This window comes from Schistosoma haematobium, chromosome 1 (genome assembly GCF_000699445.3).
Source record: "Schistosoma haematobium chromosome 1, whole genome shotgun sequence".
In the NCBI taxonomy this organism is placed as follows: Eukaryota; Metazoa; Platyhelminthes; class Trematoda; order Strigeidida; family Schistosomatidae; genus Schistosoma; species Schistosoma haematobium.
The window spans coordinates 92,212,864-92,234,287 of record NC_067196.1 but is presented as its reverse complement, the minus strand read 5'-3'; the positions used below and the strand labels follow the sequence as shown (position 1 = coordinate 92,234,287).

Here is a 21,424-nt window from a genome sequence, read left to right as displayed (position 1 = left end):
TAGTGTCTAAAATAAGTAAATTACAATGTGAGTTCAACAACCTGGGTATAACTGTGAACGGATTTTGGTGATATCGTTCTTGGTAAGCTGTTTATGGAACTTCCAAGAAACCATATGCCGTAAGCTACGAGTTGGTGTATTACTCAGTAGAAACTTTCTTAAATACAAGCGTTCACTTGACGTCAACTGTCGTCTCGATGGATCGATAGAAATATATCCTTCTGTGCAAGGATGGTCATGCAAGGTTTTAATAGACGTGACTTCCAGCTCACCATTTACTGCCCGGACCCAAAATCCAGATTGACAATGGCAATATTTCGACCTGAAGGATAAATTCATTTGAAGTAAGGCATACGTAGATGACCGAAGTCGTCTCCTTTGTCTAAGTTGGCGAGTTAGGAGTTGTACGCCCTTCAGAAGAATGATTATTTCTATCATCATCTACATCCTGAAGGCAAGCATCTGACTCTGACGAACTGCGTGTACGTCCATATGTAAAGACATATCTCATGAAAAAGTACTTTAGAGTTGAATCATCACTGTTCTTCTTGCATACTGACATAACGTATTTAGTATGCGTATACTAAAAAAATAATTATTAACCACAGAAGTCATATTACCTTGTGTACTTCTTTCAAACACGTCTCAAAATTGTCCCAACTTGTAAATCTTCGAGATAACATAATATGTGGTGGTTCCCAAACAAAAGGAGCTTACACAAAATATATTGATACACTAGGTTAACAATGATATACCAAAACAAATTCATGGCAAAGAAACCTAGATGTCTGTCCGTTAGTAAAAACAAAGGTAATAAAATACCGTTAGCAATACAAAAGGTATATTAAACAAACAGACGCTAACAGTTACTATAGAATGAATGTTACTTGTTAACTGCCACGTGAGAACAACGACCACAAACTGAGTTCACTTGATTGACAGGTGTTCCTCTGCAAGTGACTGCACCAATGACGTAATGAGGAAGACGGAATCCAATAGTATTATACAATAGTAAACTGCGCCAAAAGTCCAACGTTGAGTCGGAAGGCCTATAATGATGTTATAATACTATTATAGTCTTCAATCAAAACAGTGGCCAATAAAACAGAAGAACAATGGCGTAGATAGTGTTCTATATTTTAAACAACGCGGTAGTAGTATCGTATATCATTCATCGAAACAAAAATTATCGTCTTTTTTAACAAGTGATACAGCAAAACAACAGATATTGAATAAAAATGTGGTTACAAATAAGGTGTGACAAATTGGAGAAAAAATGTGGTTTTTATTTTTGTTGTTACAAAAATCACTGGATATATGTCACCATAAATATCATTGAAGATTCGTCCTATATCATGCATCATCACGATGGCATGTCTTCGTTACTTGAAGAACGAACGTTATCAGACATGGTGTGGCTGAACTCAATTCAAATCTAAAGATGTCTTGATTTGACCGCTTCTGAAAATTTCCACGAATTGTCGATGTGACGCACCAATCATTTTGCGACAGTTTGACCTTCGAGTGCTCGCAACCTCCGTTAGTGAACGATACCCCTGAGGCGTTGCCGAGGTTTTTTTGGCTCTGACGAGCATAATATTTGGATATCAGATTCAATTCAGTCTTACACCTTTGAATTCCCAGTAATTTTACGCTTAGTATCTGTTTCTTTTTGGTATTTTGTTCAGCTATATGGGTATTTTTTTTAGCTGTTTTCGGGTCTTTGTTGGTACATGTACCAACGTGCACGTTGGTGTTTCTACCTGGGAATTTGTTGTCATAGTCTTAATAAGAAAGAAAAACTGAGTATCATATAATATAACGTGGTAGTGTAAAAGCCACTGCTCTTCACATTTACATAAACGACCTGCCCCACCATATCTAGTCATATGGCCAGAGTCGATAGAATTTTCTCCACCATCGAGAAATTGGGATTAGAACTGTAGGTCAAACTGCTTGGTAAATATGTCTTGCTAAACACTCATCATTTAGCTTCATTATTTTCTCCATGCCCAACTTGTTTACTCTCGCCTTTAAATTTCGACTCCAAGACTTTCTTGACTATCAGATGTGTTAAGAAGTCCCTTTGTTGACGATGCGGAATTGAAAAGTGTAAGGTATTCCATGTATAATTTTGCAGGTATCTAAAGTGAATTTTGAGTCACCTTACAAGGACTTTGTGGGTAATCTGGATATCAAACCCTTGTGATGCCAAGGGCTAACATGTGATTATGAGGATTTAGAACGTCATGTTCCCACTAGGTTTTAGCGTTATGAATGCCCTTGGGTATCCTGTGAAACACCTACCGATATCTAGTCTAAACGTCAAACTCATGAAAAACGCACTAGGTAAAAGTCAGATTTGATAGATCAGAATCCAGGGATACCAATTACTACCAATTTTTCAAACAATTTTTTTGCAGTACAATGATTCAACTAAATGTTTCTCTAAGGAACTGACTTGGTAGATGTTTGTCCAAGTTATCACATTTTTAATTAAGATAGACAGTAAACTGGTAAGATTAAAAGCAAGGGAATGACCACAACAGTAGTATTATTTATAATATATGAAACAGGGAATATAGTTTAAAAGACTAGTGTTAGTCTTTTAATATGATGAGGATCTTTAAATGAATATAGTTTAATAAGAATGTCATATTGCAGAGTAGGAAGTGTAAATTAGTATTATGACTCGATACTTAGGAGAGGAAAAATGACTTCATTTTCACCACCTCAGCTGTTGGTGTCATCAACCATATATTTTGCTCATCACGAGGGCTCCGAACAAGAAGTCCGCGCCTCCTCAAATGTATCAGGTCAGAAGTAAGTGTCTTCACAGACTGATGTCATATCTTCGTCTAGTCACCTATTGGTTTTTATTCTGGTCATCTTTGGACGTCAGGATAGAAAGCTACGGGGACCACGTAACAGTTCTCAACTACTTCGCTCGATGAAGTTTCGTCAACCTATTAGACGTTGTTATATGGTAAGGTGTACATAAAACCATCACTACTCACTCTGTATTCCCACTATCGTCATGCTTGCGTATCTTTGAAGGATTAATCCAAACCCTTACCTACAATACCAAATGATATACTTTTTAAAACCTTGTTCACTCTCCAAATATAGGTAAATTTGCAGTTTAGTGGGTTCACTAAGTCCAAAAATGAATCCCAAAGAACCTCTACCTCCTGGTTGGGAAATGAGACTTGATGAAAAATCAGGAAACTTTTATTTTGTGGATCATAACACTCGGTCTACGCAGTGGAACCATCCTGTAACAAATCAAGAATATTCATCAATAAACGGAACGAATCCGTCAAATTTTTCGGAACAAGTTGGTTACACGCAATATTAATAGTCTCTACGTTAAGAATTCTTCTGATGCATGTGGCTCTAACTGTGAAAAAAAAATCGCAGATGTAATGTCAAGGGCACGCTCATTACAGCCAAAAATTGATTATTTTGATGGTGAGTGTACTTATTTAGCACTTCACTTTCACATGAAGGTTCAAATTACATAAAAGTATTGTATTAAGTGTATCAGGTAAGTGAATGTGGCATTTTTACTCTTCCCACTCCTTTCACTATACACTTCCATGTTGGTTATTACCGACTGACCGAGGCATTTCTGTCAGTATGCTTTTTTCGGTGACTACATTCTTTACTTATGATCTAAGAAACATCGAAAATCATTACCAATCACTTCAGTTCTTAAATTTGTAGAAGATATAACGCGGTGGTTATTATCGTATGTAATTAATCTTCGAAATGTGGACGATTTAGCTGAAATCGGGCGCTAAGTATATGGAAGACATTACATTTGAAATAATTTCAGCAATTAACATCTAAGTAAATCCAATATTTCGTTGGTCTAACTGACCCAAACTCAAGGAAATAAAGAAATTCACGATTACAAAATCATTTAAATCTCAACTGTTGAGGCGATGCATATATGTGCCTGGTCCTACGTTTTAGCTGACTGACAACTGATATTATTTCACATGTAATTTTTACATTCAATTAGTTTTACTAATTTATATGCACTTGGGTTAACTGACTAAGTGATGAGTTGGTAATCGTAAATTATGATTGGAGACGTTGAACGATAACACTAAAAAGCGGATACAATTGTGTACTTTCATTAACTCTTTATTCTCTAGGTTCAGAACTTAATTCTAATTTTAAAGATGCCACAAATACTCAGGGTTTGCTAACGCTTTTGTCTGTAACATCTTTATAATATAAGGATACTAACCCTGTCAAATTAGAAGTCAAGGATGAATAAATATATATTTGGAAGGTTGTGGACATGTTTAGAAGCGTTTGATCTGAGCTGACTAGTAGTTACAAGGGAAATGTAGCATAGTGTACTCACTTGTGATATAGTGCGGTTACGTGACCGAGCGTCTTCAGCCAGGATGTGTCCAGTAAAACTTATGAGGTCGGCAGAAATGTCGGAAACATACAGAACTATTTATTCTGAGGACTTATTTTTTGCTACGCTTTTCTTCCATCTGGTTGATTTCTGTCGAGCCGTATTTATTGTAAATAATTCTTCGTTTCATTTGATATCATTTCTTTCCATATTCTTCTTATCTCACTTATTTTCTTTCTCCTTTTTTATTTGACGAGACGCGCGTAACTGGATGACACCTATCTTAATTGCATTCTTATTTTAATTGTTCTTGTTTCTATGTCATAATTTTTGGTTCATCTCCATAATATTGTTACTTCTTATATAATCCATTCCTTGATACCCATTTGTAATTTTTCGCAATTATGTTACTGATTAGCTTAATCTCTTGAACTGGCCTGTCTGGCGCATATCAGTGACTTCTCATTAAGAAGGCCCATTAGAGTTTAACTCAGTGACGGGAAAGCCAAAAGTAGATTCCAGGAACAACTGAGGTCACACTCTGGTAGTTCTGAAAACGAGACTGACCCAGATGTTGCTTGGAAAGATATACAAACAGCTGTGGAAACAGCAGTGACATCCATTAGTGATTTAAACCAAAATGTTACGGAAAAACCAGTTGGTTTTTACTTAGTCTATTGCACTGATAGACTCTCATAAACCCATACGATCAGGATCCGAACAAGATAAAGAGCAGAAACAAATCAGATCTAGGTTAACCAAAAGTCTAAGGAACGACTGTGAGCAGTGGTGGGTAACGAAAGCAAAAGAGATGGAAAAGGCAGCGTCTGTAGGTAACATCGGACAGCTTTTCAGACTAATAAAAGAAACTGGAATTAAGAAGTTAAGTGTAAGTGATACGCCCTCAGAAAAAGACGTTACTTATTTGCTCTCAGCTCAAAGCTTTAGAACGATAAGCGGAACACTTTAGAGAGCAGTTTAGCTGGCCTTCAGCTACTCTACAACTACCCACCATTGTTAAACAGTTTGAATGGGAAATTAAAGTTCAAAAAGCTATGACTAATCTGAAACGAGGAAGGGCAGCTGGTCCAGATGTATTGGCTTCAGAGGTCTTTAAGGATGGTGGTCCAGTTTTGGCGATTAGGTTGAATAATATTTTTAAACTCAAATCTGGGAGTTGGACGTAATCTGTTGAGGCTAATGTCCTCAATATCTGACTCCAATAAATAATATCCCATAAACTGAGTATTTAAGGTAGGCTTAATCTCCCAGTAGAATTACAGATTTACTCGAGATTATTCAGAAGCCTGAACACCAGTTATAGAGATAATTTATTGTTAATTATTAAAAATCCGCAAGCGAACAGCAAGCAAGCACACGGTGAAGCCAAGTAAAAATGATGCGCAGTGGAGATGGCTGGTAAGCCAACTCATTTTTAGTCAGGCGTTAATCAATATTTATAGGCAGACAAAAATAAGCTACAGACATGTGATGAATGGGATGGGAAGTGTACACATATGCACTCATATAAAAACAGTGAAGAGTGATAAGCGAATAATTAACAAGGTCAGAATGTGACTCGAGTAGAATGAATAGATTGGTTTGTTCGAAAACTAGAATAAGGTATATGGGCTTAAAATAATGACTGATACTACAAATCCCATCTGACTGTTCGCAGTCACTGATTGTTCCAATTTATAAGAAAGGATTAAAATCATCCTGTGATAACCATAGAGGGGTTCGTTTGACTATTGTAGCCTCTAAAATGCCAGCCTCAATAATTATCGGGCGCCTAACAGAGACGCGTGAACTGCAAACACGAGGAAATCAGGCTCGCTTCAGACTTGATCGTGGCTGCATCGATCACATATTCACCATTCGTGAGGTTTTGGAACACAGACATGCTTATCTTGACTTAAAGGCAGCATTCGACTCTGCAGACCAAGAGGTTCTGTGGCAGCGTTCGTCATTAAAAGGAGTACCTCAGAAGTACATAAACTTTGTGAAGGCTTATTGCTCGATGACTACCAGTCGAGTCAGAGCTTATGACGAACTGTCATCTGGTTTTACAACCTCAAGTGGTGTCTGGCAAGGCTGTCCACTATCGCCATTTTTGTTCAACTTCATCATAGATCTACTGATGCAAATAACGTTCTCGTCGACTGAGTTTTGACGAATTGATCTATTTCCGGGAGATCCACTTATCGACTTAGAATATGCAGATGGCATATTCCTGTTTGGTGAAGACGCTGATAAAATGCAGTCTTTTGGTTGCACTGAGCAACAATGTCAGGATGTTTGGGATGTGTTTCTCCCACTCTAAATGCAAGTTGTTGCTTCAGGACCGACCTGCGTCAACACCTGAACTATAGATAGGAAGTGAAGTAGTCAAACGTGTCGACAACTCCACTTATCCTGGAAGTCTGATCAGCCCTAATGCGTTGGTGTCTGACGAAATCTCTAAACAGATTCAAAAAGCTCATTTAGCTTTTGCCAACGTACGTCACCTATGGCGAAGGTGAGATATCAGTCTATCAATTAAGAGACAAGTATACTGCGCAGCAGTTCGTTCTGTCCTACTTCACGGCTGTAAAACGTGGCCATTAAGAGTAGAAGATACTCGTAAGCTATTAGCATTTGATCGTAGATGTCTAAGAAATATTGCTTGTATCTGCTAGGATCACCGTGTAATTAATGGTGAGGTTAGATGCATGATATTAGGGAATGATGGTAAATCAGTTGAGGTTGTAAATCTTCATCGACCGAGATGGTTGGGCCACGTGTTACGCGTGCCTGAACACTGATTACCACGACGTGCAATACTGACTAGTGTTGGAGACGGATGGAAGACGTCGGGGATGGCCAAACCAAAACGTCCTGTTTCGGTTTGGGCATCCGGGCAGTATCAAAGCCCTCACACATATCAAATGAGATCTGTGTGGCGCATATGTATTTGGTGCCTCCTTGTACCAATATCTATGCGTTAAAATAAATCAAAACGTGACATCAGTCCTTGAAGTCAATAACCTCTGGTTTGAGCCGCGTTAGTAGATGCAGACTACTTGGTTGGGGTCTACGTGACTAAGATTGGAGACTGTGTGACTGACATGTCTCAGAATCTATCACAATGGTGTGGGTGCGTACACACTTTGTCTTTCCTTAAACTGTCAGATTAAATTTGCTTTATACCTTTCTTTATACGAACTAATTCTTTCTTCTTGTATTATATCGTTATACACAGTCTCTTTTATATATTACTACCACTGAAGTGACTACTATGAATTTGGTGTTCATCTTGTTGTGCTAATCATTTGTGGTAACCTTGACAGATGCATATATGTGCCTGGTCCTACATTGTAGCTGACTGACTGATCATAACCAGTGGTTAGAGACTTTGAATGACGTTACTCAAACTGGCTTACCGTAGTGCAAGTGCATCCATTCCTTGTCTCCCTCTAGATCCGAGGTTTCCAAATTCCTCATGATTTTTTATTTCACAAATTATACTTTCTTGAATCGTTTTTTTGGTACCTAATCTTTTATATTGCCACTAATACTGTTGCTCCATCTAATAATCTGAAATTCGCTCTAAAAATTTCATCTGGTTGTGCTAATCCGGTATGGAGACTTGAATCGATGTACACGCGTACCAGATCGTACGTTGCGTTTAACTCACTGATACTACCCACTCTAATGGGGTGTATCAGCTTCAGAGGATTGTTCTTTGTCGTGTTCTATGGGCACACACTCAAGTAGAAAAAAACCCGCCACCAATCTAATTTCCATTCTAGGTTTTTTAAGAAAAAGTATTTCATGATGTGAGCAACTGAAAGGTAAAAACTCTACACATACCTCTAATAGTACTTGAGATAACCTTGACTGACTGGCTCCACGTATTCCTATTTAATCGGTTGGTCTGTACCATAAACTCTTAAAACAGCGTGTTACTCAGTATCAACTATGAAAATCCGTACTTGGTTACTGAGTTAAATTAAGTTAAAATCAACCCCTAATATCGGACGCTTTATAAAAGTTAAATGTTACAAATTTCTTCAACATTCCTGAAGATTTCTGCTTTCATTTATACCATTCGTTAATTCAAAGGTGCACCTCAGAGTAAGGAATACAAACATCTTATGGAAAACTTGGAACAGTTGATACTAAGTTTGGATACCTTAAAAAGTGATGGAAATGAAGATGTTAGAGCCATGCGGCGAGATGCTGTCAAAGAAATCCAACAATTAATAGAAATGTTAGACTATCGTTCCTTAATTTCCAGTCAAAATGATGAAAAGTCTTAGATGATTAATATCTGGTTCAAATGTTCCGGCGTTCTGAGCTATGATTACCCCCGCTACTTTTATAGTAAGTTAATACAATTTTATCTTTGTTTGGTTAACATTTTGAGAAGTATTAGAAAATAAATTTTTTACAAATTCAATAAGTTGCTAGTATAATCGTTAGGTACTTCTAGGGCTTTAGCTGCTCTGAATATATATATATATATATCCGTTGGTCAGACACTTCAGTAAAAATCTACTGTGGGAGAGAACGAAACATATCCCAGCGGAGGAAGTAATCAAGAAGAAGCTCTGGAAATGGATAGGACACATATTGAGGAAAACACTCAACTACGTCACAAGGCAAGCCCTCACTTGGAGTCCTCAGTGCCAAAGGAGGATGGGAAGACCAAATAACACATCACTCCGAGAAATGGAGGCAGACATGAGAAGAATGAACAACAATTGTATAGAACTAGAAAGGAAGGCTGAGGACAGAGTGGGTTGGAGAATGCTGGTCGTCGGCCTATGCTCCATTGGGAGTAACAGGCGTAAGTAAGTAAGTATTGTTATAACCTGTGACCTGTGTGCCCTGTTAATGGGTAAGTAATGATATTGCCAATTAGGGAGCAGTGACTTATCAATCGAATCAATGATGCGTAAAACCCGTACGAGCAGCCCAGAGTCCTGATTGGTCCTGTTTTCCGCTTAGCCCAGACAATTAAGTCCAGAACACCAATCCTAGCCTCTGCGATATGAATCATTATATTTCAAACATACTGAGTTTATATACTAATCAAACAGACCACAACGTGGCATAAAATAGAAAATAACATTTGTACAAAATTTGGCCAAACGTCACTGTGAATATGGGAGGCAGTGACTAATAGACAGGGCATAATTCAAGAATGGTAAAACTTATAATAATGGTTCATAGGCCAAAATAAAGCTTATAATAAGAGGAATGTGAATATGAATAGTCTAGTTATTCAACAATTATACAATAAAAATATACGTTTACTATTGGTTCATAAATAGATCCCAAAATTACCATTCATTATGCTTATCGGAACGTAACAAGTACATATATAGTGGTTGATAATGAATAATATAAAAGAATTGCTAAGAACTGAGAATGGACCAACAGAAGAATGAAGAGTCATGTGTGGTTCATTTGATTTTCTTGTGTGTGATATAGTTGAAGGAGCACGATGAAGCAGAAATATAGTACCGTTATCATCTAATACTTTCGACATCCTATTTTTTTATAGTTGAATTCATGAGTCAATTAAAGCTAGATCGTCGAAAATCTGGAAGCACTGGACGGCTGCTTCGTTCTATTACGGGACTCCTTAGCAGTGCGCATCCATAATTCCTCCCGTGGGAGTTGAACCCAGGATCTATCGGTCTCGCGCGTGAACGCTTAACCTCTAGAGTATTAAGCCAGCATCCAACCCTTTCTGATAATAATCGTCATGTGCTCACTAGTGACTGGCTTCAAGAGGTATTTCCTAGAGTGCTAGTAAGAAGCCAAGACCAGTGGTGTCTAACCAGGTCTGTTGTGAAATAGTAACTCACTGAAAACAATGGTGGACGGTGACACAATTTCGTGAATTGGTTGAGGCTATATACTAATAAGGAACGAATTGAGCGAAGAAATTTCTTTTCAATTAGTTTTTCATCATGGCTCTACACTAATATATATACGTTTTACAATAATCATATAATACTCATCGAGTGGATACGTTACGTAATAATTACATAATGACCTTTAAATTAACATTCAGTAATTGGAAGAGAGAGGATTATTAATATTCAAAGTAATCAAGAAGTTGCTATGTTGCGTAATATAAGAAACAAAGAAGGAATAGAATTTTACCGGATGGCCAATAGGATAGTAGTTACGTAAGAATCAAGAGATGAATGTTGAGAAGTTATAAGGCTCAAAAGCGATAGAAACAAAATTACAAAAAATTTTAAAATAAAAATAAAAATGGAAGAAGTATGAAAAATAGTTCTTCTGACGGAAATATTATACTGAAGGCCAGGGTAGAGAAAGTGGTTGTACGAATTTCTTTTGGATGCAAAGGTCAGGTTTGTGAACATGGATTGCGATGGCTTCCGCAATATGCAAAAGGCGCACTCGTAAACCATGTGGTAGATTTGATGGAATATTGTAGATAACCTTAAAAGCTTTATTCACTTCGACTTGATGACCTGTGTCAACCAAGTGAGAGAGAATAGAACTTTTAATCACTTTCACCTGTCCTTTGCTTAGCCATGTTGGATGATGTTCTGTAATGCGCTGACGGACCTGTCGAATTGTACGCCCAATATAACTGGCTCCACAGGAGCAGTTGAAACGATAGATACACATAGATTTGGCGAATTCAGGCAGTCTGTCTTTAATGGATGTTCTTATTTTTGGGTGGTTGTAGAAGATGACATTTAATTTGGCAGCATTGAATGTTTTTTGTACCGCTCTTCTTAGTTTCTGAGTCATGACTTCTTCAATGGTGTCATTTATGAATTGAAGTTTTATGAATAATACCTTCTTGGGGACAGTGGGTGTTTTTATCTTTGTTTTCTTCTCCGTCATATGTTTTTCGATGAATTTCATTGGGTACCCATTCAGACTGAGTAGGTTCCGAATATTGTTCAATTCATCTTCAATAATGTCTTCAGAACAGATCATTCTAGCACGATGTGTCAAGATCTTTATCAAGTTCCTTTTGTATCTAATTGGAACTGCACTGTGGAAATGAGTGTATTGACCAGCTGCTGACTTTCTGTGTACTCTTCTTTTTATAGTTCCGTCTGTTCTTCTAGTTAGTTGGACATCTAGAAAAGATATGCTATTATTTTGTTCATCTTCTGATGTAAAGTTAATTGATGGGTGAACGTTATTAAATATATTAAGTAAATTATGCTTATCATTTTCTTTTTCTAATACTATGAAGGTATCATCTATATAGCGATAGTAAGTTGGTAAATGGGTAATTGTACTTTTAAGTGGTCCATTTTCCAGTTTTGCAAGGAAAATATTGGCCAGTAGAGGGCCCAATGGTGATCCCATGGCGACTCCATCTAGTTGTCTGTAGTATTCATTGTCAAATCTGAATTGGACGTTCATAGTGCATCTAAGAATTAACTGTTTTATCGCGCATGCGGGAATCGGGGTTTCTATGCGTCTCGCCGTTAGTTCATTGCAAATAAATTCAACCGTTTCGAGTAGTGGAATATTAGTGAATAATGATGATACGTCAAGTGATATCATGAATTTATTCTTGACTGATAGATTTTTTATGTTCTCCACAAATTCAAAGGAATCTTTGACACTATGTCTGACAATTTCTTTGTGTAATGGTTGAAGAATTTGCACCAACCATTTTGCTAAATTATGATAGGCTGAGTTATTCATATCTAATACTGGTCTAAGGGGCAAGCCACTTTTGTGTATGTTCGGTAGGCCATATAGTCTTGGTGTAATTGTTCCTGTAGGTTTCAACATTTCGAACACCTTTTCTGAAATAAAACCTCGTTGTTTAATTTCTTTCAATGAATCAGTTAGTTGTTTTTCGATCTTGTCTGCTATGTCGTTTTTCACCGCCAGTTTCTGAAATTTGCTTTTATCATTTAGAAGGGCTTTCATTTTGTTTATGTAGTCATTTTTATCCATGAGTACTATCCCATGTCCTTTGTCCGGTTTCGTGATTAATAAATCGTCATTAGTTTTAAGTTTTCTTAGAGCTTCTGTATGTTTTTTCGTCAAAATCCCTTTCGTGTTATGTCTATGATTTACGTATTTAAAACAACAGTCGACTAGTGTTGATTTAAATCTTTCGACACTATCTTTTGATGAAGTTACTAGTTCTGACGTTTGAGCATAAAGATTTTCGAATTGAATTTCAACGTCCATTTTATTTACTGTTTTCTTAAAGTCACAAAACTTAGGGCCTAGTGATAACGCTTCTAACGCAGTTTTGTCCAGCATAACACTAGAGAAATTGTGTACGTACTGTTCTGGATTAGATGGAAATTTCATTTCTGGAATTTGTTTGTCTAGATTTTTCTTGAGTTTCATTCTTTTCTTTTCTTTTCTTGAGTTAACAACCATCTCAACATATTCCAGATATTGTTCCCTTAATTTATCAGGGAGGTCTTCTACAGCGTAAATTCTCTCATTGATATTTTTTACCATCTCGGTAATGTATGAGTTTAGAGAATCGATTTGGTTAAGAGCGAAGCGTTTGAGAGTCCTTCCATTTGGTCGAACACGAGAGCGACGTAAAGATTTCCAATATAATTTTGGATACAAGTTGGTTTCTATACATTCCTTTATAAAATCAACATTTGTCATCGCCTCACTGAGCCTTGCGCTATACTTTAGATACTCATTGAGAACCTTTAACGCAAATGTTTGCTCAGAACGTTTCAATATAGTGAAAATTCCCATTTTGCCATTTGGTAAATTAAGAAGGGACGAATTGAGCGAAGAAATTTCTTTTCAATTAGTTTTTCATCATGGCTCTACACTAATATATATACGTTTTACAATAATCATATAATACTCATCGAGTGGATACGTTACGTAATAATTACATAATGACCTTTAAATTAACATTCAGTAATTGGAAGAGAGAGGATTATTAATATTCAAAGTAATCAAGAAGTTGCTATGTTGCGTAATGTAAGAAACAAAGAAGGAACAGAATTTTACCGGATGGTCAATAGGATAGTAGTTACGTAAGAATCAAGAGATGAATGTTGAGAAGTTATTAAGTTCATAAGCAACAGAAATAAAAAAAAATGGAAGAAGTATGAAAAATAGTTCTTTTGAAGGAAATCTTAAACTGATGGCCAGGGCAGGGAAAGTGGTTGTACGAATCTCTTTTGAATGCAAAGGTCAGGTTTGTGAACATGGATTGCGATGGCTTCCGCAATGTGCAAGATGCGCACTCGTAAACCATGTGGCAAATTAGATGGGATATTGTAGATAACCTTAAAAGCTTTATTCAATTCGACTTGATGACCTGTGTCAACCAAGTGAGAGAGAATAGAACTTTTAATCACTTTTACCTGTCCTTTGTTTAACCACGACGGATGATGTTCAGTAATGCGATGACGGACTTGCCGAATTGTACGCCCAATATAACTGGCTCCACAAGAGCAGTTGAAACGATAGATACACATCGACAAACATATGATGGAGAAGAAAACAAGGACAAAGATACCCACCGTCCATAAGAAGGTACTATTCATAAAATTACAATTCATAAATGACACCATTGAAGAAATCTTGACTCAGAAACTAAGAAGAGCGGTACAAAAAACATTTAATGCTGCCAAATTAAATGTCATCTTCTACAACCACCCAAAAATAAGAACATCCATTAAAGACAGACTGCCAGAATTCGCCAAATCTATGTGTATCTATCGTTTCAACTGCTCCTGTGGAGCCAGTTATATTGGGCGTACAATTCGACAGGTCCGTCAGCGCATTACAGAACATCATCCAACATGGCTAAGCAAAGGACAGGTGAAAGTGATTAAAAGTTCTATTCTCTCTCACTTGGTTGACACAGGTCATCAAGTCGAAGTGAATAAAGCTTTTAAGGTTATCTACAATATTCCATCAAATCTACCACATGGTTTACGAGTGCGCCTTTTGCATATTGCGGAAGCCATCGCAATCCATGTTCACAAACCTGACCTTTGCATCCAAAAGAAATTCGTACAACCACTTTCTCTACCCTGGCCTTCAGTATAATATTTCCGTCAGAAGAACTATTTTTCATACTTCTTCCATTTTTATTTTTATTTTAAAATTTTTGTAATTTTGTTTCTATCGCTTTTGAGCCTTATAACTTCTCAACATTCATCTCTTGATTCTTACGTAACTACTATCCTATTGACCATCCGGTAAAATTCTATTCCTTCTTTGTTTCTTATATTACGCAACATAGCAACTTCTTGATTACTTTGAATATTAATAATCCTCTCTCTTCCAATTGCTGAATGTTAATTTAAAGGTCATTATGTAATTATTACGTAACGTGTCCACTCGATGAGTATTATATGATTATTGTAAAACGTATATATATTAGTGTAGAGCCATGATGAAAAACTAATTGAAAAGAAATTTCTTCGCTCAATTCGTTCCTTCTTAATTTACCAAATGGCAAAATGGGAATTTTCACTATATACTAATATCTTTGGATGCCGTTTCATTAGTTTAGAGTTTAAGCGTTCGCGCGCGAGACCGATAGATCCTGGGTTCGACTCCCACGAGCGGAATCGTGGATGCGCATCGCTGAGGAGTCCTGTGCTAGAACGAAACGGTCTTCTAGTGCTTCCAGGTTTTCCATGATCTAGCTTTAATTGACTCATGAAGTCAACTATAAAAGTACTAAAAATTTCCACAAAACCCGCTTTTAATAATTCTATTTTTCGTATGCATATATCCCTCTGTTGATATATAAGACGTAGATTTCAGTGTAAAAAAGTTTTAATTCAATTACTTACACTATTTGTTTACTGTTATGTGTTATTCTTCCGTCTTTGTGATATTTCAAGTTTATTATTTCCATTGATTTATTTTAGTATACGTGAATATACTGATATGGGTGATTCAATATATCACTTTGTCAATACCATCTACATGCATCTATATCCATGTATATAAATATATATTTACTATTGTTATCTTCCTTTTTATTACTTATCGGATATTTATTCACTGTACTTGTTGACTCCATTTTTCATTGTTTCTTAAGAATGAATCAGAAAGCCAAGTTTAATCGCCTATCTCTCTTTCTGTTGTATGGACTATTTTCCATTTATGTACTTTAAATTTGTATCTACTATTATTATTGTTATTGCTGTACACGTGTAAGACGTTTGGTTCGTGTTAAACGAGTGACCTTCTCGTGTCTATATATATATATATATATATATATATATATATATATATATATATATATATATATATATATATATATATATAGAGAGAGAGAGAGAGAGAGAGATGGTCCTTACTACTATTCTGTAATTGACTGTTCACTTTACATTTCGATTTCTATCACTCTTCTAAATTCATATTTCATTTGCCTGAATTATCATAAGCATTTGGTGTTTTGTCAATTTTTTTTTCTTGTATTTATTGAATTTCTTATATGCAAAGCGTCTTTCAGTGAGCGCGGGTTATTCAAAGAAAAGGAAGAAGAATCAAATGTTCTGATTTTATCGTTTTGTTTTTCTCTTTCTTTCATGCTGATCAATTGAATCAATAAAATTTCAATGTATATTGTCATATTTTCTGTTTTATATCAATATTTTGGTGTGTGTTTCCCTTCATACATAACCCGCATAGTTTCAAATCCTTCTTGTTGTCTTTTTCAAAGTTTACTCAAGTTATTATGTTTGTTTTACTCGTGTTTAATTCTACCATACTTCCATATTCAGTGATAATCATTTGCACCTACCTCTTATCTCTTCTATTTTTTGTATCTTTGGAATTGTTCATTTTATGTATATCCAGTTTTGTTGCTTCTAATTTTTCCCATTTGTTTATATTTATAGAAAGAATGTTCCATCTGGATCAAATCTGGGCTTGTTTTCATTATTATACAAGGTATTTATTCTACGAATTGATAGGTCATACTTTGATTCTATAAGCTTGTGTTGTGTTCTAAAATATTGGATTTCGTAGTTCAAAAAGACAAACAAACAAAAAACAACGCTCTTTAATTGTGACATTTTGCTATGTGGTTATAACTTCATTCAGAGATTCATGTAAAAAAGTGAAACTATAACACTTTATGTGGTTTAAAAATTTTGCCTTTCAATCCCTTGATCACTGGTTTGAATCATCAACTCTATCTGAGCTCCCGAACAGTGTTGCTAGTTATTTCGGTTCAAGTGTGCATCAAAGCTGAATATGCCAATCTGTACTTGATTAACGTGTCACAAATAATTAAATAAAAACGAACCATATATGTATCAAGGCGCTTCAGTTAAATTTTATGATTACATCGATTTTTAGACATAGGCAACATAGGACCTGAAACAAATGAATATCATTCTGACTTCCTGCACTGATTAATATAACTTATTTATGAAGTAAGTGTTTATGTAGTTGATTGGTGACATTAAAATGACAAGTGAAGTCGCTTTCAGTCTGGCAAAACGTCCTGTAAAATTAGTAGCATAGTGTGACTAGGTGGAAAAAGAAAAGTGGTCTGCTTATGATAGGATTTCGTGGTATAGAATATAACTGTATAGAACTGATATCTGTTATCCGGTCACTCCTCTCCGATGCAGGTCGATTTTACGTTTTATGATTCTTCAGCTACTGCAGATAAGAACATCTAAATAATTAAACTTCCAATCGACTTAAACTTATGTAATACTCGTAGTTCTTGCATTTCGCTCCGCATAAGGCTTTATTCCAGTTGGCCTCAATATCATCTCCCGTGGTTTTTGGCAAGATATTCAGTGATGTCACTAGATATTTGCTAATAAGTACATATAGTTACAAATATCCAACGTTTCCAGCACGTCATAAAATCAGAACTCTTTGAGACAAAGTTAAAAATAATTCATTTCTCATGATTAATACTGTCGTTTTTGGATTGATCATAATCTAGATAGATAGGTGGGTTAAATTAAAGAAATTCAAAGAAAAAACCCGGTTGTAATCGCTTTCATCTGTCTATTTTGTGTTCCATTGATCTGTTTACGTCAGGTATTTCCGAAGAGACCATAGAATTTCACTTTCTAGGTCTTTGAATTGCCTTAATAATTGCTTCATCCACTGGTTTTCGACTTGTTGGCGATGTATTAGCTTTATTGATGTTTACAGGGGATAGACTTTCTTCATTCAATAATAACTGTATATCATCATTGCCATTAGTGTGTTTGTTTTTCCAACTATCATTATTTGAAGGTTTGGTTTTCTCTTGCTCTAATCGATCAATTTTTATTTTTTGTTCAGCGATCTGAAATTGAGTATTTGTATAGAGAAATAATTGAATTCGGTCTTAACACCGTTTAATGTGCTTATTATATGTCAAACGGGTTGTTGTTTAAACTGTGTGTGTGTGTTGCTCAATGTATATGTGATGAACTTTATTACACATACTAATTGCTGTCAAATAGAATTGAAAGAAATATACAACACTATGAGGTAACATGTCATGACCTTATTTGAATTGTTAATACTACTGTTTCCTGTATTTCTAGTTAATATAACATTTACTAGATAAAGATGATTGTTGTTACGATATTGTCTTGTATTTATTGTACCTATTCAGCCCATGTGATAGTCGACTTGATATGTACTGGTTGATACTAACCCTACCTATTCACCCCCGATATTACTTTTGAGAATAACTTTTGTCACAGACTGAGTGAGGCTAAGGAAACATCGAGAAACAGGGAGTACTGCACGGTTTTTGTTTTTGTTAGGGTCTCCTAGACAGTAACTGTCTGAAGATCTTCGTGTACGGAGATGAATAGCAATCCACTGGTTTGAATTCTCCATCTCCACCCAATTCGTAATACACTGTTTATCAGGAGATTTCGTCGATACAAGAGACCGAAAGGTCTGTGTCCGGATAATAGATATATGTCATGACGTACTTCATCTGAATTTGTTTTCGGGATATTGACGACAGAAAACTTAAAGAGGAATATAGAAACCGGACGAAACTGGCAGTTATAAACAATGCAGAATTATCTTCTTATGACCTTAATGGGGTGATTAGCCACTTCTCTACCCAGTGTTCGAAACATATTTGTAAAATGATGATCGACACGTCATGAACCTGACGTTGTGTCACTAGACCAATGGTTTCCTTCTGCTAATAACTTGAATAAATTAGGGTGATTCCCAGTAGCCGTCTCTTAAAGTTGGTACTTCAGTCGTTACAATGCTCTCTGATCACTCGGCTTTGTTGTCCTTATGTAGACTTGGTAGACTTTTCGTCCTTGGTCCGATCGACAATTCACTGCCCTCTAATCGGCGGTCACAAGTTATAACAGCCCTAAATACATCCATGTCGTCGATAGTTAATGTCAAGCTTCGTCTGGAAAGGGAGAACACCAAATATATCACATGGAAGATGGATATGGCTGTTGACACTGACCAAGAATATTTTGAGACTAGTGCATAGCTGTTGAATTTGTTCATTCTGGTTGGTGTTTTTTAGCAATGTTTTCTGCGGAATGGGGTTACTGACCCCATACCCAACCTCCCTTCTGAACCTGGAGTTGGGACCGGCAGTAAACCTAAAAGAGATACAGGCTACATAACAGCTACAAGGCTGCTTACTCCCTTCCCTTTCTTCTGGGGGTTGACTGGATTGTGAAGACCTCCACATCTCAAGGGAGGCACATAATACAGTGGACAGCTTGGATGCAACTAGACGATTTGGACTTCACAGGCGACGTAGCTCTTCTACACCATACACACCAAAAAATGCAGGTCAAGACAACTAGTGTATCAGCAGCAGCCTCTGCAGCGATAGGCTTCAACATTTGTAAGGGAAAAACCAACATCCTCAAATAAAACACGGAGAACAGCAACCAACTCAGTCACACTTGATGGAGAAACCCTACAACAGGTGGAAACGTCCATGTATATGACATGGTGAGTGTCTTTGATGAACAACGAGAATTCGATACAGATGTAAAGTTAGGGATTGGCAAATTAAAGGTGGTATTCACATATATGAAGAACGACTGTCAACCAATATCAAAGTCACAATCTTCAATACGAACGCCAAGACAGTTCAATTGTACAGAGCTGGAACATGGAGAACTATTACAACCATCATCCAACATGTACAAGTATTCATAAACAATCGTCTACGTAAGGTACCCAGTGTCTGTTGACCGGATACCATAAACAACAGTGTACTGTAGTAGGGAACAAACAAACAAATAGGAAATTAGGGAAGGACATTAGAAGTGGGTAGAACACACATTGAGGAAATTACCAAGCTGCATCATGAGGCAACCCTCACTTGGGATCCTGAAGGAAAACAGAAAGGAGGAAGGTCAAAGAACACACTGTGTCGAGAATCGGAAGCACAGATGAAAAGAAACAACTGGAAAGGATTGTCCAGGACAGAGTTGCATGGAGAAAACTGGTGGGCGGCCTATGCTCCTCCATGAGTGATAACAGGTGATAATAATTAAGTAAGTGATCTATCGTCTAGGTGTTTCATACGTTAGTGTAATTAGCAAATATGATTTAAACATTAAAATTAAAACACGAATTTCAGCGAAGGGATCTCTTTTCAACGAATTTATTCTCAAGCTGTACAATCGTATATATATGAAAATTTTGCAAAAGTACTAATTCCGTGAGGAAATGTGAACACAGTTAATATAAAGGTTATAATACTAGATTACGTAATATGAATAATAACAATAACAATAGATTTAGTGATTATAATAAGATGATTAAAATGTTTTTGTTATGATAATAATTAAAGGTCATAGAGGTGTACAAAAATAAACTGATATGATGAGCGTTCATGAATAAAACAATGAGAATATAAAACATAAGTAAAGGGGGAATGCAGTAATAATAATAATAATAACATTAATAGTAGGATAATCAAACTAATTAAGGCTAAGGTAACGATAACGATAAGACGTACTTGTTTTGTACGCATAGTTCTGGTTTAAGCTCCTGGATGGCAAGAGCTTCGGCTATTTTTAAAAGTTGGATACGAAGAAATCTGGGTAGATTTGAACGAATCATATAAACAACCTTAAAGTCAATTTGTGGATCGGTTGAATGGTTATAGTCGATTAGGTGTTCAAGTATAGAACTCCTAACTGCTTTCCTTTCACCCTTATAGAACCAGGCTGGGATATGTTCTCGTATCCAAGTTGAAAGCGAGCGCTGGCTACGGCCAATGTACCTTGCTCCACAAGAGCAGGTGAACTGGTAGATGCACATGGAGGCGACCAGACTCGGAAGCTTATCTTTTATGGATACAGAAAATAAGTTTCTACTAGTGAAGGATATTCGCAGTTTTGCCGCGTTAAATGTTCTTCTAATAGTTGTTGTTAGACGGTTTTTGATTACGTCCGATGTTCGGTCACCTTTAAATTCCAGACGTATATAAAGGTTTTTCTTTGGAACGGAACAACTAGAATTCTTCTCGCGACTACTTTTATTCATGTTCTTTTCTATGAACCGTTCTGGGTAACCATTTTCCGTCAAAGTCTTCTTCAGGAATGCGAGTTCTTCGTTAATGCATTCCGTACTGCATATGTGATGTATGCGATGGCATAAAGAATGGATAAGTTTTCTCTTCCTACTTAACGGAACCCAGCTATAGAAGTTGGTTAGCTGGCCATTCCATGTTTGTTTTCTAAAGATGGATCTTTTTAAAGAACCATTGCTCTTTCTCGTCAGACGTACATCGAGAAAAGGAATTGATTGGTCTTGTTCCCTTTCTAACGTGAAGTCTATGGAAGGGTGGCACGAGTTAAAGGTGTGTAGAATATAATCTAAATCAATATTATTGTCACAAACAACAAACGTGTCGTCCATGTATCTCACGTATAGGTGGAATCGATTGATCATTAAACGGAGTTGGTCGTTTTCTACTTTTGCCATGAAACAGTCTGCTAAAATTGGACCCAATGGAGACCCCATTGCGATCCCATCCCTTTGTCTATATATTTCATTATTGAAACTGAACTGGACATTAAAAGTACAGCGTAACAATAATTCTTTCAAGTG

At 36.4% G+C, this 21,424-nt stretch overlaps 2 protein-coding genes across 3 annotated transcripts in view; one reads left to right on the top strand and one right to left on the bottom strand.

Moving 5' to 3' along the window:
* The first annotated feature begins 1,511 nt into the window (after positions 1-1,511).
* Positions 1,512-19,446, top strand: BAG3_1 (BAG molecular chaperone regulator 3). Of its 2 annotated transcripts, XM_051210071.1 has the most exons (5): positions 1,512-2,986; positions 3,130-3,337; positions 3,375-3,471; positions 8,483-8,743; positions 16,240-19,446. In XM_051210071.1, exons 2-4 carry the CDS (start codon positions 3,167-3,169, stop codon positions 8,677-8,679), a joined length of 465 nt encoding a protein of 154 aa, XP_051075564.1. In that variant the 5' UTR covers positions 1,512-2,986; positions 3,130-3,166; the 3' UTR covers positions 8,680-8,743; positions 16,240-19,446. The 2 variants fall into 2 exon arrangements, with proteins under 2 accessions (XP_051075564.1, XP_051075565.1); XM_051210072.1 differs by lacking the exon at positions 16,240-19,446 and having other exon boundaries at positions 3,375-10,154.
* The window catches only part of MS3_00010250 (uncharacterized protein), a gene marked incomplete at both ends in the record, with an annotated part of 28,306 nt that continues 24,311 nt past the window's right edge, over positions 17,430-21,424 (bottom strand). Inside the window, one exon of the mRNA XM_051218609.1 lies at positions 17,430-17,657. Coding sequence (XP_051075563.1) covers positions 17,430-17,657 — 228 coding nt within the window. The remainder of the gene's footprint in view (positions 17,658-21,424) is intronic.